The sequence below is a fragment of the Erythrolamprus reginae genome, chromosome 3 (genome assembly GCF_031021105.1).
Source record: "Erythrolamprus reginae isolate rEryReg1 chromosome 3, rEryReg1.hap1, whole genome shotgun sequence".
NCBI classification, from domain to species: domain Eukaryota; kingdom Metazoa; phylum Chordata; class Lepidosauria; order Squamata; family Dipsadidae; genus Erythrolamprus; species Erythrolamprus reginae.
The window spans coordinates 134,734,850-134,752,406 of record NC_091952.1 but is presented as its reverse complement, the minus strand read 5'-3'; the positions used below and the strand labels follow the sequence as shown (position 1 = coordinate 134,752,406).

The 17,557-nt window shown below is 37.0% G+C and overlaps 1 protein-coding gene across 3 annotated transcripts in view; it reads right to left on the bottom strand.

Annotated features, from left to right (window-relative positions):
• Positions 1–464: 464 nt before the first annotated feature.
• Positions 465–17,557, bottom strand: part of ATF6 (activating transcription factor 6) — a 111,012-nt gene continuing 93,919 nt past the window's right edge. For all 3 annotated transcript variants that reach the window (XM_070746761.1, XM_070746763.1, XM_070746760.1), the window contains one exon: positions 465–1,520. In XM_070746761.1, the coding sequence (XP_070602862.1) occupies positions 1,312–1,520 (209 nt within the window). In that variant the 3' untranslated portion in view covers positions 465–1,311. The remainder of the gene's footprint in view (positions 1,521–17,557) is intronic.

Genomic DNA, 17,557 nt, shown 5'->3' with positions numbered 1-17,557 from the left:
GCCACACCTCCTCTCTTATCCCAATCTCAAAGTATATCCCAATGTGGGTATTCTATATGCCCAATGTGGGCATGAACTATGTCAATGAAAGACCTGGAGTGAAAAAGCAGATAACTTGTTCTCATTGATCTAGTGCTCTCAGTATGAATGGGGGCCTTTCTACTAGAACCCACCCTTTTTGATCCATCTCTGTTAGAAAGAGGACATAAATTATTCCTATGGGCAAATTCATGCGGGAAGTTCATGAAGATGCACACATATGAACATCATTTCTTTCTGGGATATCTGGGCTTTGGTTCTCTTATACAGAACTTGGGCCAATGGACAAGCACCATTTGCCCCAATTGCAATACATTTGCTTAATATTTAGCCCAAAGCAATAACAGTGTTGGTGTTCAAAACAAAGCTCTTCATTAATAATGTGGCAGGTCTCCATTGATATGTGCCCATGAAACTGGCTCAGATACACTCTGGGAGAATTTTAATTTCTATAATGGTACTTAGAAACATTTCCCCAGTAACAATACTTTACAAATTTGCACATAGTTTAAGGGTGGTATCAACAAAACATCTGTATCTTATGTAACAAATACAAAACAGCTGGACTGGGCATTTGTTTCATAATAAAGTACTGGGAAAAGCCAGTGTAGGATATAGTACTTTGTCTAGACACTGAACAAAATAATGAAAAAGTACTGAAAACAGAGAGTGCAACAAAGAATGGCTTAAACTCTAATTTGGTGAACAAGAGCCTGTAGTTCCTTACTTTCTTCCTCCTTTCTCCACTGGTAAGAAGAAGAGGAAAGAGAACTCAGAATAAGATTGAATAAAGAATGCAAAGTATAAATTCTACAAACTGAAATTAAAAATAAAACAATACAAACAATTAGCAACAGACAACCTGTAATTCATATGTAGCTCCCTCATTTCTTTTTCGGAAACTGGCAATAAATTGATATTTATTTCTGAGAAGCTAGGGGAAATAATTGACATTTAGTGCCCACCCCTAATCCCAGGAATTAGTTAACTCCAAAGAAGCCTCTCTTCCACCAATTAACACTCTTTTACCCATTGCAATTTTAGCATTTCTTTTAACAAAGTGAAGTTCTTATACCCATAAATATTGTCTTATAAGGATGGCAGATAATCTAGATAGACTATTTTTTTGGCTAGGTCTAAAAGCAGACAGAATCCTGAGACCCAGCAACCTCAAGCTGTTGTGTAAGACAAGATACTGCCCCTGACACTGCCATTGCAAACCTACAGGGGTTGCCTATCCCAGAGCACATATGCAAGCCTCATTTGCAGGGCCTATTGGGGTGATTCAGGGATCGTTCTCAAAGTAGGAGCTGCCTCTGGAACGGTTGGAGAAGAATGATAGAAGGACGCTGTGTGGTTCCTCTGCTGTTCTCGAAGGTAAGGTGGGATGGATGAGTTTTTGATATGCAGGATCCTGGTGTCCACTACTTCAGTGTCTATCTGCATCATGACTTCATAGTCTTGCCCATTAATTATTTTCTCTACAAAAGGACAGAAGGAGGAAGAGTTAATCACAAATAAATATCTTGGGGATATAAAAGGAAAAAAAACAACCACCCATGGTCAATATTACTATAGGATAGAGATATATATAAACCAATGTCTTCACAGAAGCAATATTAGCCATAATTTATTTAGAACAATGGCAGGCAGACAAAAACAAAAGAAAATGATTTAGGACAAATAATAAAAGGAAAAGAAAAATACTTCAAAACATCCTGTTTATAATAAAGGCTTCACTCTTTCAGATTTAGTTATATTTTTTATTTATCCTCTTTTGAAGAATGCTCGACAAATGCTGATGGTTTTGGATCAATTCAAGCGGTATTTAAAAGTCTGAGAATATTAAGTATTATTGTAATATGGTTTCAAGCAGTGTTTTTGAAAGCTTACCGGTAATTTGCAAAGTTGAATAATTTCTAATTTTTCAGTTGTTTAAATAATTTTATTGTTGTAACTTCTAATACCCCAATAACTATGGAAAACCTTTGCCAGTTTATTCCATGGTTAAGCTGCAATAGTTTTCAATCTTTTCAGTTCCTTTTGGAATATCCTACTGCTACTTGCTTTATCAAAGTACTTTCAGCTACTGTAATGTCTGATGTATTGGGGTATAATTGGATTTGGAAATCTCATAACATTTTTACGTGACAATTCTGAGTCACTTTATCAATGTTGTCAGCATAGCTATACTTTGAGATGGCAAATTCATACCTTTAAAATACATTCCAGTGTATTCCAGTATATTATTTCTGTCATACATTTTTTAATTTTATAATCTGATAGGACAATTTTGCTACATTTACTTGTTGAGTGGTTAATGACGTGGGGTTTTCTTTTTGCATGAGCTTCACTTGAAGTTGTTTTCAGTTTTTCAGGGTTTTTCTTTTGTGTTTTTGCTAGTGCTAATTCTTGGGGTGCAGATATTAGTCTTACTGTTCGACTCCTGATGGATGAAAAATTAAACTATTGCTTTTTATTTCTTTTGACCATGCAAAAGTTTTATCTTTCCAATTTTTCATTCACTGTTTTAACTATTTTGATTTTTGCATGCTGTCCTTGATGTTGTTATAATCAAAATATTTTTTTTGAACACATCAATTATCATTTTTTCTTTGCCCGGTTTTAGATAATCATTAAAATCTTTGATGTCATCCTCCATTGCTTGTTTCCGCAACAATCACAACAAACCAATTTTGTTTGATATAAGATGCTATTCTCTTTAGATGTAGCACATACTGTACTGTTGTAAGTTTTCAGGTCTTGTTATCCAAAGCATGTAGTTTGGCTTATGTTCAGTCTTACTGCTGGGTAGCATATTCCAGTGAGAGCCTAGGTTTCGATTATATTAATACCATTCTGCTTCAATTTAAAACTTTTCTAATTTGTTTGAGATATTGAAATATGGTTTTCTTTTTCATTTGAGTTTGCAAAGTATTAGTTGCTTCTATAATGCCCAAATATTTTAAACTTTCTTCCATTGTCAATGCTTCGATTTTAGCATCATTCCATCGGGACATCCAAATTTTTCCTTAACTTTTATTGTCAGTGCTATGCAATTATCCAATCAAAATTCCATGTTGATGTCATCACTAAACCGTATTTAAAAGAGGTTATATTTTCCTTCAGTATTCCAAACCATCTGTAGTGCCAAAGTGAAACCCCCACCTTTTTTTGTTTAGATAAGTCCTGCAGTAGCCTCATGGTATGTGATTCAAAATGATCATCAATGGAATCAGAGTGATATAAAACAACAGAGACAAACATTATCATTATAATATAGAATAACAGAATTGGGTTAATTGTTCTCACTGTCAATAAATTTCTCCTTAATGTTAGATTGGATCTCTCCTTGATGAATTTCCATCCGTTACTTCTTGTCCTGCCCTTGGGTGCTTTGGAGAATAAGATAACCCCGTCTTTACCATGACAGCCTGTCAAATTTTACAAGACTGTTATCAAGTTGTTACCCCTAGTCCTGTTTGTTTGACTAACCATGCCCAGTTCTTGCAACCGTTCATTACAAAGGTGGGATTCAGCAGGTTCTGACCAATTCTGGAGAACTGGTAGCGGAAATTTTGAGTAGTCCAGAGAACCGGTAAATACCACCTTTGATTGTCTCCTTATCTATTCTCTGCCTCCCAAGTCCCAGCTGATCAGGAGGAAATGGGGATTTTGCAATAACCTTCCCCTGGAGTGGGGAAGGAATGGAGATTTTAAGTATCCTTCCCCTACCATGCCCACCAAACTGGTAGTAAAACTTTTTGAATCCAACCACTGATTCATTTTATATTTTAGTCTCCAGACGCTTTATCATCTTCATTGCTCTTCTATTCACTCTTTCTAGAATCTCAACATCTTTTTTGTATCCTGGTGACCAGAACGGGATGCAGTATTCCAAGTGTGGTCTTATGAGAGCAGTACAAAGTGGTACTAATGCTTCAGGTTAATAAAGAGGAACTTTGATCCCTCTGTTGATGTAGCCTAGGACTGCACTGGCCTTTTTGCAGCATTAATGAGTCCTATTTCTGATGATACTTGCTTATCTAAACTCAACTGGCATCCATATTCAATTAAAGAGAAACCATTCCTATAGCACCCCAGCCAAATGGCAGTCCAATCTCCTCTTGAAAGTGTCCAGAGTTGGGGAGTTCACAACCTCCGCAGGCAGGTTGTTACACTGGTTGATTGCTCTGACCGTCAGGAAGTTCTTCCTTACTTCTAGGTTGAATCTCTCCTTCAACAGCTTCCAGCCGTTGTTCCTCATCTGGCCCTCTGGAGAATAGAGTGACTCCCTCCTTTCTGTGGTAACCCCTCAAGTACCTGTAGACTGCTATCAGGTCCCCTCTGGCCCTCCTTTTCTCTAGGCTATCCATGCCCAGTTCCCGCAGTCTCTCTTCGTAAGTCTTGGTTTCTAGTCACCTAATCATTTTGGTTGCTCTTTTCTGCACCTTCTTCAGAGTTTCAATGTCTCTTTTGAAGTGTGGTGACCAGAACTGGATGCAGTACTCCAGATGTGGTCTCACCAGGGTGTAGTAGAGTGGTATTAATACTTCCCTGATCTGTAGTGAAGATCGCTGTCACTGTTACAAATGGTGTGCCATTTGGGGAAGTATGTCATACCGGATGTGATGATGAACCCTAACTCTTGATTGAATTCCATTCAACTATTGTAACACATTTACATGGGACTGCCTTCACAAGCATTTAGAAACCTAAGATAATTCAGTTGAGGACAGACAACAGAACAGAGCAACTGATTTCCATGGAACAGCTTAATCTGAGGGTCTTTGAAGGGTTTTTTGGTACATCTCTGAACACAATGCAAGTGATGTTATCATATACAAAGTCTTAAACAATTTGCAATCAGGAGGCTCACATTCCCCCAAATGAGCTTGGTATTGAGTGAGTCCTTTTTTATGACCCATAATCGCAGGGAATATGAAAAGAAAAATAAGAGGGCTTTTTTCCCCTAATACACTATCGGTCTCTGGATCTCTGGGCTAATGGAGGCCAGATGAGTATTTTCTGTAGCACCTTTTTTTTAAACAGAGAGTTTTCTTTAACTTTGGCATTTAAATTGGTTTATTTATGAAATAAGCTTTTACTGGTTGGGTGCTATTTAGTCTTTGACACAGATTCAATTTACTGTGAATTAAATTTAACTTTTCCAATGCATGCTTAACTATTGTTAACCATTTTAAACATCATTTTCTGGCAGAAAAATGGGCAAAATTGCAATAGGAACTATTTCAACTCCAATTATACCCTCCATATCCCATTCATCAATTTCTAATTCGTCCTGCCAATATCTTGTCAATCCTTTTACTACTTGTTCTTCCACTTGTAATAATTCTCTATATATATTACCTGTTTGTGCTTTTATATTCTTACACTTGTCCCTTAATATCTTTTCTAAATTTGTTTCTTGTCTCATAAATATTTCTTTGTTTTCCCTTTTACTTAAATATGTACTTATCGCATTAATTTGTAACCAGTTTTGTTGTCCCAGGCACCTCTCTATTTCATTTCTATTGATTCTTCCGTCCCTTTCATATAACTGTTCTAATCTCTGTATCCCTTTCCTCCTTAGTTCCCATATTATCTTTGTGAGGTTACTTTCTTTCTTTGTATTTATCACATGCAGCGTTGCTAATTTAGAGTTTGTCATTTTCAATTTATCTTGCCATTTCATCCAACTCTCTATTATCGCTTTAGTAGGATCTAATAGTCTATTTATTTCTACCTTATTCCATTTCCTAAATAATAATTCCTGGTTCTTAATATCATTAATATCATTAAACATCAGTAAGCGATGCAAATGTAAGAAATAAAATTCAATCACTCTATAAAGAATGAACAATGTAACCCAGAGACAAAGCATATGAAGGACAAAAATTGATTCTTCCCTGGTGAAGGGTTTTTTTCTGTATGGTGATGGTACACTTATGTTTTCTGTTTTGTTTTTTGTTAAAAAAATTTTAAAAACCCAATAAAAAACTATATTTTTTTTTAAAAAAGGAACTATTTCAACTCCCACCCCCTTTCTTAGTTTGGATTTGGAAGCTATAATTAAAGCCACCTCTTTTAATTAAGGTACAAGATTATGTAGTATTCCCATAGAGAGTCTTATTCTTCATTAAGACGAATGAAGCTTTTCTGAAGCTTTTCTCATAGCTTATGCAACCAACTTCTCATCTTCCCTCCTAACATTTTTGCATACATGCCAGCTGGCTTTAAAACATGCCCCATCCCGGTACCTCTCAGTAGGTGGCCAACTTCCTACATTCATGAGAGCTTCACTCCAAAGAATTCAGCAGCCCTAAGTGCCCCCGGTTATTTTTGTTCTTGTGATTTGTTTTCTGAATGAGCTAAATGTCTGTAGTGGAACAGTATCTAGAAAAGTTTGATTCTCTTTAGTGAAAATTGAATAGCACCGTGAGCAAGGGTGTAGTAAAACAGAAAATATACTAAGGGAAGGAAATGCCACCCTGATCATGCCTGGCCTGAAACTTTACTATACCCCCACTCCCGCTATAAGCAAGTATCTAAAGAATTCTGGGAATTGAAATTCATGAAGTTGCTGAGGTTGAAAAACAGATTCAAAACATTTGTATCCTAAAGGCATATATGGAAGACTGCAACTTGGAAAGTAGGAAAACCACACAGTAAAAATATATATACTGAATAAGATGAAAAAAGATGAATAATATGAAAGATAGAAGTACAGTAGTACCTTGTCTTATGAACTTAATTCATTCCATGACGAGGTTCGTAAGAAGAAAAGTTCGTAAGATGAAACAATGTTTCCCATGGGAATCAATGTAAAAGCAAATAATGTGTGCAATCCCCAAACTCACCCCTTTTTCCTCATTACTTTTTTCCTGAGGCCTGTTTCCTCTCTCCTTCCCCCCGCGGGGGCCAGAGCAAAAGGAATTCCGCAGGGACCTTTTTATAACACTTTGTTCAGATTTCTGGGTTTTTTGGGGGGGTGGGGTGAGACAGAGTCAAACCAGAGATGATAAAAATAAGAGACCACGCTGGAGCCGAGATGAGCCCCAATTCACTCTGGATTGACCACGGCTTTGCCTTTCTGGCGACTGCCCCCACCTCGCTCAGACGCCTGGCGATCAGAATTGTGGCTAAGGACAGAGAACAGGGGGCGCCTTTGTTGGCTCTTGAGAGCTCTGCCCCCTATACCTGAGAAGAGAGCCCGGTCAGGGATGCTTGGGGGGAGCGCTTGAGACTGTTTGTGCTGCAAGGCTGAAGGCTGTTTTCATTGCGAGAGGATGGTCCCGTGGAAGGTAAGGTCGCTGTTTCTTCCCTGCCAGCGCTTGGATCAACTGGCGCGGAAGAAACAGCGACCCTTCCATGGGACCATCCTCTCACAATGAAAACAGCCTTCAGCCTTGAAGCACCGATGGCCGGGATTCCCCAGAACTGCCAGTGCAAGCAAAAAGAGGGGGGAAATCCTGGTGGAGGCGGCAAACAAATGGGAAATCCCAGTGGCAGTCACAAGGCAGGGGAATCCCGGGTGTGTAAGCGAGCGCACACGCAGTAAGAGAGCGCACACACCCGGGCTCGGGTTCATAAGGTGAAAATGGTTCTTAAGACGAGGCAAACAAATCTTAAACTCCGGATTCGTATCCCGAAAAGTTCGTATGAAGAGGCATTTGTAAGATGAGGTATCACTGTATATGGAGATAAATGGTGTTACTCCAAGTTTTATTTAAAAAAATGAAAAGCTATTATGTTGCATTGCAAAATGTGCATCTCTGGCAATCTTCTTTATTTCCAAGTACCATATTCTTTTGGGACCCAAAAGCTTTCAAAGAAAATAAAACAGGTATGCAGCTGAAATTCAGCATTGCTTTTGAAAGGGTGGCCATCTTTAAAAAAAAAAGAGCAAAAATATGAGGGATGGGAGAGAATGTTCTATGGAAGAGGGAGCCTCAGGATGTGATAAACTTCCATTTCAATGTTGTCCTTGTTCTACATTTGCTCACTGATCCAAAAAGATTGGGGGCTCTGCCTTATACTAAGCCAGGCATTGGTCAATTTCATTTAGTAATTCTCCTCTACAGGACATCTATTTTTCAAGCCACTCTTTCTCAGCCTTTTTGAATACTGGCTTTTCCACTTTCAAAGCATGAACTCAACTATAAAATGTCATTTCTCCCCTACATACATAGAAAATGAGTTGAGTTTAGGTTTAAATTTCATCTCCATGATTAATTATTTCCCAATCATGATGTGCATAATTTAATAATCATAACATAACAGATATTAAAATATAAGATGTAATTTGCTTCACATGAAACTCAAAGCAGAATGATCTGACCAAGAACTAGACTGGTCTCTTTATAGGAGCCCAATGACATCAATTGTGGGAGACAGACGTCCACTCATTTTAAAGTACTTTGAAATACTGACTCATATATTATCAATTCCCAGAATCCATTTCATTTCCAAGAATCCCATAGGGCTGCTGATAGTTTTTAGAATGAAGGGGGGGGGAGGTGGTTTCAGGGCAGTATTTCTTTGTAAATATATTCCATATAAAGCAAACCAAGAAGTGATAATGAGCCTTTTGGTTAAGTTGGAGTTTTGTGAATAGGCACACATACGCCATAGCAAAGATTCTCTTGAGTACCCACAGCTTGTTTTCAAAAGTGTTCATCAAACTAAAAAAAAGATGTTGACAATTCCTGAAACATTTATTTAACTGAACATTGCCCAATCTGGAATCCTTCCAATGGATCAGGACAGCAGCTCTCAGGGTTCCCAGCCAGGACGGTTATTGATCATTCTGGTCATGAATGCTGAGGATTAGCAAGATTTCCAGATTGGAGAAGAGTAATTTAATAGCATTAACACTTTCTTTCCTCTTAATTCTTTAATTAACTTTAAAACTAGCTGGATTGAAACTTTACTCTTTCGGCAGGATATTTGTACACCCGGCTGCATATGACAGCTGTTCAATTACATGATGTTAAGTAAAAAGCTGGCCAAGAGCACACATTTAAAAAAAAAATATATTTTAGCGTTGTGTATTACTTATGCTGTGGTTGTTTTGCAGAATTACATATGATAATTAAGGAAATTATTTCCTTCTTTCTATCTAGTTATCCTGGTTTATAAATTTGCCAATTGTTGTTTATACACCCTGAATGTGTGAATATAGTGCAGATATCTCCCAATTGGTGATATGTTGGCAGCAATATATTGATTTTCAAGGCAGTCTCTAGAGATCTGAGTCTGCAACAGAAGAGCATGAGCATGCTGGAGATAAAACTGGCACTTGGTTGCCCTTGTGGAATAGTGGACAAAATGACCAATGGCTCTTCTAATTGTTAGCAGGGAACACTACATTTGACATTAAGTCTGCAATCTAATGTTTGCTTTTCTATTTTCCTAAAAAAACATTTATGTGGATTAACCAATTAAGCAAGTCATGATTCTTGACTAAAGTCAATATCCACAAACTCACCTAGGGACAACCAATAAAAATGAAATATATGGTGAATAATATGAATGAATGAACAAAATGAAAGGCATAGCTTAATAGTTTTAGACACAAACAGTCTTTCCTTCAGTCTTGCCTTTTCGGGATTGCTTGGTCAAGTCCCTATGGTCTTGGCAACATATTTTGAAGTGATCTGTGGTCTGCTTATTCCATGAATCTCCTTGGTTTGCAAAGGAGATCTGCAAAATAAAGAGATGCTAGGAGCAATACCGATGGAAAACAAGAAGCAAATATGAATTCGAGTTCAGGTACAAGCCTACTCAGTACTAAAGGTGGCAAAGTATAATACCTTTCTGCCTTTATTGCATCTGTGAAATGCTGGCCAGCTGCTACATTTAAAATGTCCACCATCCATTTTGGAGAAGAATAGGCTAAAAGAACTAGCCAGTGTAAATTAGATTATTTGCACGTGAGAGGCACAGCTGTAACTCATCCCATAGCTCACTTCTTGCAAATGCTGTGACTCAGACTAAACTGAGCTGTTCCACCTCTGTCTGGACAATATTTTCATCAAAAGAGTTGCTAAGCGTTACCAAATATGCCAATAAACAGCAATTACTATTACAGCAAAAAGCTGCTAAAAATACACTCCACTCCAAGCACATACCATCTGATTTTGAGAGATCTTTTGGTACTATATTTATTGAACTTAAAGAAAAAACATTTTTATTAATCCAGTGGCTTTATTTCAATACAAGAACCTGCTTTAAAGCCATTTTGGATCAACACTTTAAATATAACTCATTTTATAACACGTTGTTGCTAAAAAGTTTCATAACTGATGTGGAATACTCTGGGTAAAACTCTATAATAACACTTTACTTCATCCAAAATCTACTGATATCGGGAACAAAACAAAAAATCCTGATCATTGTGAGGACTTCCTTAAAGTTATTTGAGAATTACAATTAGAATAAATTTGGACTTCAATTTCAATTATTTTCATTTTGTTTTTTGGTTCAATTTAAACCATTTACCATATTCGTTGGAGTATAAGATGCACCTTTTTCCTGCCAAAAAGAGGCTAAAATTTCAGTGCTTCTTATACTGATTGTAGCTTTTTTCCAAAGCTTTTTCTTTTTTCAGCCATAACTAGGTGTTAATGATCTTCCCAGCTCTTACTGTGCAGGTTCTTTCATTGTTACTATCTCCAAATAATGTTTTCCAAGCCCTAAGACTTTGCACGGTTTTTTCCATTCCTCTAACTTACTCTGAATGTTTCTTTCCAGTCCTAACCAGGTGCTAACAATGTTCCCAGCTCTTACCATCTTGCAAGCTCTTTCATTGATACTCTCTCCAAATAAGGTTTTTTTAAAGCCCTAACCAGGGGATAAAATAATGTGCTAAGCTGATCAGACTAAGGACGCTAGCCAAATGAATGTCTGGTAAGCAAATTCTTTTCCCTATTTTCCTCCCCCAAAACTAATGTGCATCTTATACTCCAGTGAATCTTATGCTCCAAAGAATACGGTAAATTTATTGTAACCACATATCATAACATATAAATTCAAACCACTCATTTTGACCTACAAGCCCATATATTTAGTGTCAGAATATGTAAATATATTTAAAGTTTACCTTCAACATTGGAGGAACAACAGTTATATTTTGCAAAGTAGGCGGATGATCTGGTGGGTGTGTTCATAAAACAGGTCATTTTCAGCAGCTCGATTTAGCCACGAAAATTAGAATGGTTCATATTTAATATTTTAGAGCAGTGACGGTAAATCTATGGAATACGTGCCACAGGTGGCATGTGGCCAGCTGATTTTCGGCCTTCTTTTCAGCTGTTTTCACTCTCTCCAGTTTTCAGGAAAGCCTCCTGAACCCTGGGAATGGTGGGAAAATAGTTTGTTCCCAAATTACCAGTTGGCCCGTTGACCTATTTTTCGCCATCCCCAGGGTTCAGGAAAGTCTCCTGAAGCCTAGGGACAGCGAAAAATGGCCCAATAGTCCAAAGGGAAGTTCGGAAACAAATTTCCGGTTGGCCCATTCTTCGCTGTTCACAGCTTCAGGAAAGCCTACTGAAATACCCCAATCAGAAATTCGAAAACAAACTTCCATTTGGGCTGTTGGGCCATTTTTGCCTTCTGCAGGCTTCAAGAGGCTGCTAAACGGGCCAACCAGAAGTCTGGAGACTTCACTGAGGCCTGTGCACAAACGTGGGGGGTCAGCGCGGTGGTGGTACACATGTGTGAGGTGGATGAGCATTGCATTATGGGTGAGGGAATGCGTAGGCACACACCGATTTGGCACTTGAGCCAAAAAAGATTCACCATCACTGTTTTAGAATGTTAAAAGATTGTTTTTATGTGTAAATTACTCTCAACTTTATTGCAACCTTTTTTTCACAGGTTGTTTGATTTATTGTACATTTTCGTTACACATTTATTTCATACCGCTTAGTACATCAGGTAATTGCAAAATAGAAATATGTTACATAGATGATGAAGTTCAACTTCTCCTTCCTGCAGAATTTTTTAAAATAGCTCATAATACCAGGGACTAGATACCAGTTGAGTATATCAAAACGGCTTAAGATGTAAAAGGAGAAACAGCTTTGGTCATCTATACAAATAGAGGAGGAGGTCTTTCAGAACAGATGCTACAACAGTTACAATCGCCTTGTTGTGAAAAGAAACCAATGTATAATCAAGAAAGAAATTTGAAATATGCAACTGTTATGGGAGAGCTTCAAAGAGATTAACTTATTTTTAAAACTAAGAACAATCCTGATTTATTTGCAGTGCCCAGTTAGAATCCCACGCTCCAGAAAATGGAATGTGATGGGACAAGAGGAGAAAGCTCAGTTCCCAGAAAATGCTAGACATGAGGTTCAAGTCAAGACGATTAAAGGGATATTAAGGGAATAAAATCTTGACCAAAAAACTCATTATCCCAGCAAATTAAACAAACTGCTACTCATGGGATTAAAAAACAACAGCAACAACCACAAGACAAAACAGAGAGATGATCTCAGTAAGTGAAACTATAATGGCTTTTGTTTGCTCTCAAAAAATTTTGAACCAGCAGTCTCCAGTATTTTCAAAACAGCCATTTACTTTTGCTTCAAGAATGCATTTGGTGATTCACTTTTTTCCAAATTTCTATCATTTATTTAGTAAAATGTCAGCACAACAGCTGAAATGAGAGTCAGCATTTCATAGTTCAGTACAGTTCTTCATTATGATCTCCGCTCAATGCAACTGCCAAAACATGTAATAGGTAACACTGCTATTGTGTGTTTATGTTTATGTACCTGTTAAAAACTGCACAGAATATCTTTGTGTAGACATTATGTCTCTTTATCTCTTTGTATTTATTTAATCAAAGAAATAAATAATCCAAACAAATTTTTTTTATAGAATCATGCAAGTTAATAAATATGCACATAAAGGACATGTAAACTTTAGACCTTATAGTAATGAGTCTCAGGAGGGCGTCATAGAAATAAAATTAATAATAAATAAATGTGTGAATAAGAGAATACTTATATCAATTGCCAAATTAGAAGTATATTTGTGGAAAAGAGTATGAGACCTTGAAGCTATTTTAAGCATTCTCTAGAATAGAATAGAATAGAATAGAATAGAATAGAATAGAATTCTTTATTTATCGTGATTAGACACACAAAGAATTTGTCTTGGTGCATATGCTCTCATTGGACATAAAAGAAAAAGATACATTTGTCAAGAATCATGTGGTACAACACTTAATGATTACCACAGGGATCAAATAAGCAATGAAGAAACAATCAATACTAATAAAAATCTTGGGGTACAAGCAACAAGTTACAGTCATACAGTCCTAAGTGGGAGGAAAAGGATGATAGGAATGATGAGAAAAAACTAGCAGAAATAGAAGTGCAGACTTAGTAAAAAGTTTGACAGTAGCTACAGTACATTAAGCCTAACTGCCTTTTTTATTTTACTCAATAACCTAGCAAAGATGAACAGTCACAAAGTGTAGGAACTCCTTGAACCCTTTCTTCCAGTGCTTTTCTAATATTCCTTGAATCTAGAACCTGGTTGGCATATCTGGGAGAAATCCGAGGTTTTTCCGCTTAGTTGAAAGTTCAAACCCCTGTCCCCGCTCCCCCAAGTCCATCATGTCTCTAACTGCCAACTTGGCAGGATTCTCATTCCACGCAGGTGCAGGAGTGCAAAGACAAAAGATGACCTTGACTATAAGAATTTGTTATGATTACATACACATATGTATGTTGTGAGCCGCCCTGAGTCTTTGGAGAGGGGTGGCATAGAAATCCAATTAATAAAATAAATAATAAATAAATACAGTTCTCATGCAATTCCCCCTCCAAGCTTCACACAGCAAAGAATGCACATTAAAAGACTATAAAGTGTGGCAGGCCAAAGACCCCAACTAAAATGGCTTCGGCCTGACCCATGTATTGTTTTCAACAGCTGATAACAACTCATACTGCATTGACATTTTAAATTACCTTTTCTGCTGTAAATCAAAATGAACATTTACATTTTGATTCTAATCATAGGGATGCAAAAATAATGCCAATGATTAATTTCAGAGACAAAATAATATTCAATGCCCTCATGCCACCTGTCCTTATCATTTCTTATGGAAATAACGATTTAAAAAATAAGCCTGAGAACCACTCTGTCAGCAGTATAATTATTACTGTGGATCTTGGAGCAAAGAAAAGTTCCAGCAAATAAAGTAACATGAAAAACCACAACAAAATGACCAGTTCCTATTATCAGTCCTGCTAGCTGTTCTTAGAGAGTCATTAAACCAGTTTGGCAAAGAAGCAACCCATGGACTAAGTCTGGCTCAGCTAAGAATGGGATTGTTGAGCCCAAATCCCAGCTGAGTAAGGGATTAGCTAAAAATACCGGGTGGTAATAAAAGCTCCTTTACAGGCAGGCCACTGCCACACAATGTCTGCCATGCTCCTTGGCCTGCAGATCTACAGCTGCAGAGGCAAAAATGGACTCTTTTCAGAAAAAGGTTAATGTTAAAGCAATAGAACAGCCCCAAAGGATTTCACGCATTTCTAAGCTGTTTAATTTTGATTTTAACATTATGTAATTTATTTACATTTTACAACTGTGTTGAAAATAGATTTCTGACAAGAAAATAGCTTGTCCACAGTATATGAACTAGAAACCTTAAACGTGCCCCGCTCCCTTCCTGGTCTCCTTAAAATGGTACTTTTTGCAGCAGCATAAAAAGGAGAAAAGATAGACTGTAAGATGGATTGGCTGACGAAATATATTTTCACTTCCATTGTAAAATAATATGTTAAAGATAGACTAAAACTCAAGGGATGACATTTGGACCAGAGTTCTTCCAAACATTCAATTTAATATAGCAAGAGTGGAAAACTGGACAATCTACGCACAAAATTCCAAAGAAAGCAAAGCAAAGCATGTAACAGTCTTTCCAGTTCCTAAATCTGTTCTTCCAGTTATAAAACAATCCTACCTAAACACATGTTATATTGCTTTACAAACAAATCCACTACTAGTACATAGATCGTTTTACTTGCCCAGCTGACCAGCTCAATGCAATGCCTTACCTTGTGTTTTTAAACAATAATATCCTCAAAGCTGAAGAATTGGGGGAAACCAAGACATCAAAAAAACACGAAGAGCAAACTACACTTTTCCTTCTACCCAATCCTGGCACTCACTCCTCTCCTAAAATGCCAGGAAGGATTACAAAGAGGTTGTGAGGATATATATTGTTTTGGCAACAAAGTGCTATGTTGTAATAGTAAGATGGTATTCTTAAAAACAGTATTATTTTAGGGTGTGTTTTATTATGGCTTTTATTTGTATTGTAATTCTTCCTTCCCTTCCCTTCTCTTCCCCTTTGGATACTGATCATTGTTTGAAATAGATGGTTTGAAATACAGTATATATTGTACCTAAAGAAAAAGAATAATTAAAAAAACGATAGATGCAAGCTTGAATTAAATAAATAAAAAACAGATGTACAAATATGTTAATTGGTTATGCTAAGAAAAAGCCTAATAGGTGGCTACCAGGCATTCCCACAGCTATACTACAAACTTCAAACTAATTTTTTACCAACATTTTGTCAGAAGGGTAGTTAATCTGAATGACAAGGAAATCACAATAAAAAATAATCAAAGAACATACCCTATGAAGCAAATTGTTTATAAACCTCCAGAGTTGTCATTTTGTTCTCAAACAAGTTTTCATTCCCTTTTTTGGCAAGAAACTGGCAGTGCATATATAGCTATATACAGAACCTGCAACAAATGTTTATGTGAAGTTCTTAGGTGGGCCAACTATGAATCTGCAAACCTAGCTGGACAGAATGATTAATTTATGGTTCAACCTTTCCACCTTAGGATACCCGAAGTGTTTGGATTAATGCTATTACAATGTCTTGTATGGGAGAAAGGAAAAAAGAGACCCTGGTCAATTCCAAAACAGAGGCTCATTACCAGTTCTTTCAATATATGTTAGAGCCATGTCAGGCTACTTCTGTTACCTCTAAAATTGCTTTTCTGCTGCTTTACTACATAAGGCGGCAAGTTAGAAAAACAAGGCAAGATGAATATTCCCTGCAGAATTTGCTTTATTATTTCATTTCTCTGCTGTTTCCTGTCCAAGTGACTAAACACTTATGAATTTTCAAGTTACACAGATTTAGTAATCTTTATACACAAAAATGCTCTTAATCATTTTTTGTTTGTTTTACAAGTTCCCTCTTACCCATAGAGGTGAAAATATTGGTTGGTTCACATATGTAATACACTGAAACTTAGGCACATTTTTTAAAGGGATGGCTAGTGCTGGAATCCAGCACTCTTTATCCAAAGGCACCATCCCTTCTCCATTTCCTGATTTTTCAACCCTCCCTTCCCAGAGCTTTCTTCGGAGTCCAAAAACCCAGCTGCACTTTCCTCCACAGCATCTTCCAATCTGCCCAAGCCCAGCTTTCCAGGGAACATTCTCAAATCTGTCTTTCAGTCTCCAGACCCAGTTGACCAACAGCCAACAGTGGATGGATGGCAAGACACCAGAGCTTTCAATGTTCTGAAAAATGGCTTGGAGGGGAAGTTGATATACCAAGTGAAATAACACTCATTTTGTATTCATAAGACGCTGGGAACAAACACATAAACAACCACCAGCAAAATGTTACAAATGCTCCAGCAAGAGAAAAAAATGCATGTATACACTGCTGCACTGGTTTTTAAAGGGTTAGCATTGCAAATAGTCCTCGACTTATAACCATTTGTTTAATGAGTGTTTGAAGTTACCACAGAATTGAAAAAGAGCGGGGAGAGGTATTTCTTCTGAGTCTTTCTTTCCTTTTTTATTCTAAGCTTGTTTTGGGGATGGTGAATGTTTGTATGGTTGTAATTATATAAAACAGGCAAGCTTTGTCACCTAGAAGCTTGGCATGATTTTTTTTTCTACTAAGGTTGGCAGCAATCATCAACCAACCCACACAATCACTTTCAACTAGTTTCTTAGATACAGGGACGCAGTGAGTTAATTCTAGACAGTTTACTACAGTAGTAATAGAACTGCTGCTTGTTAACATAAACATGTTACAAATAAGCTTCTAAAATTCCTGGAGTAAAATTGATGTAATTTGAGATTCAGAAAAGTATGGAAAAAATAAAATGACCTATTCTGCAAGTTCTTCGAAATCAAGCATAAAGCTCCATTCTCAGATTGATAAGGATTCAGGAGATTGGGTTGGATAAACAGACACTTGCAAGCTCATCCCCTTATCATTAAAAAAATTCTACCTCCTCACCAAATTTCACTAAAACTTTTGGAAAGAAGTAAAAAAGGCTTTGCCTAATGTCTTAGAAAATAAATGGGTTCTTATAGACAATAATTCAGCATCTGACATTCTTAAAAGTCTATTCATTTCACTTTAATAAATCTTATAAAGACAACTCTGTGACATTTGTGCCTTGAATAAACTGTTCAAGAGTCTGACAACAAATGAGAGTCTAGGAAC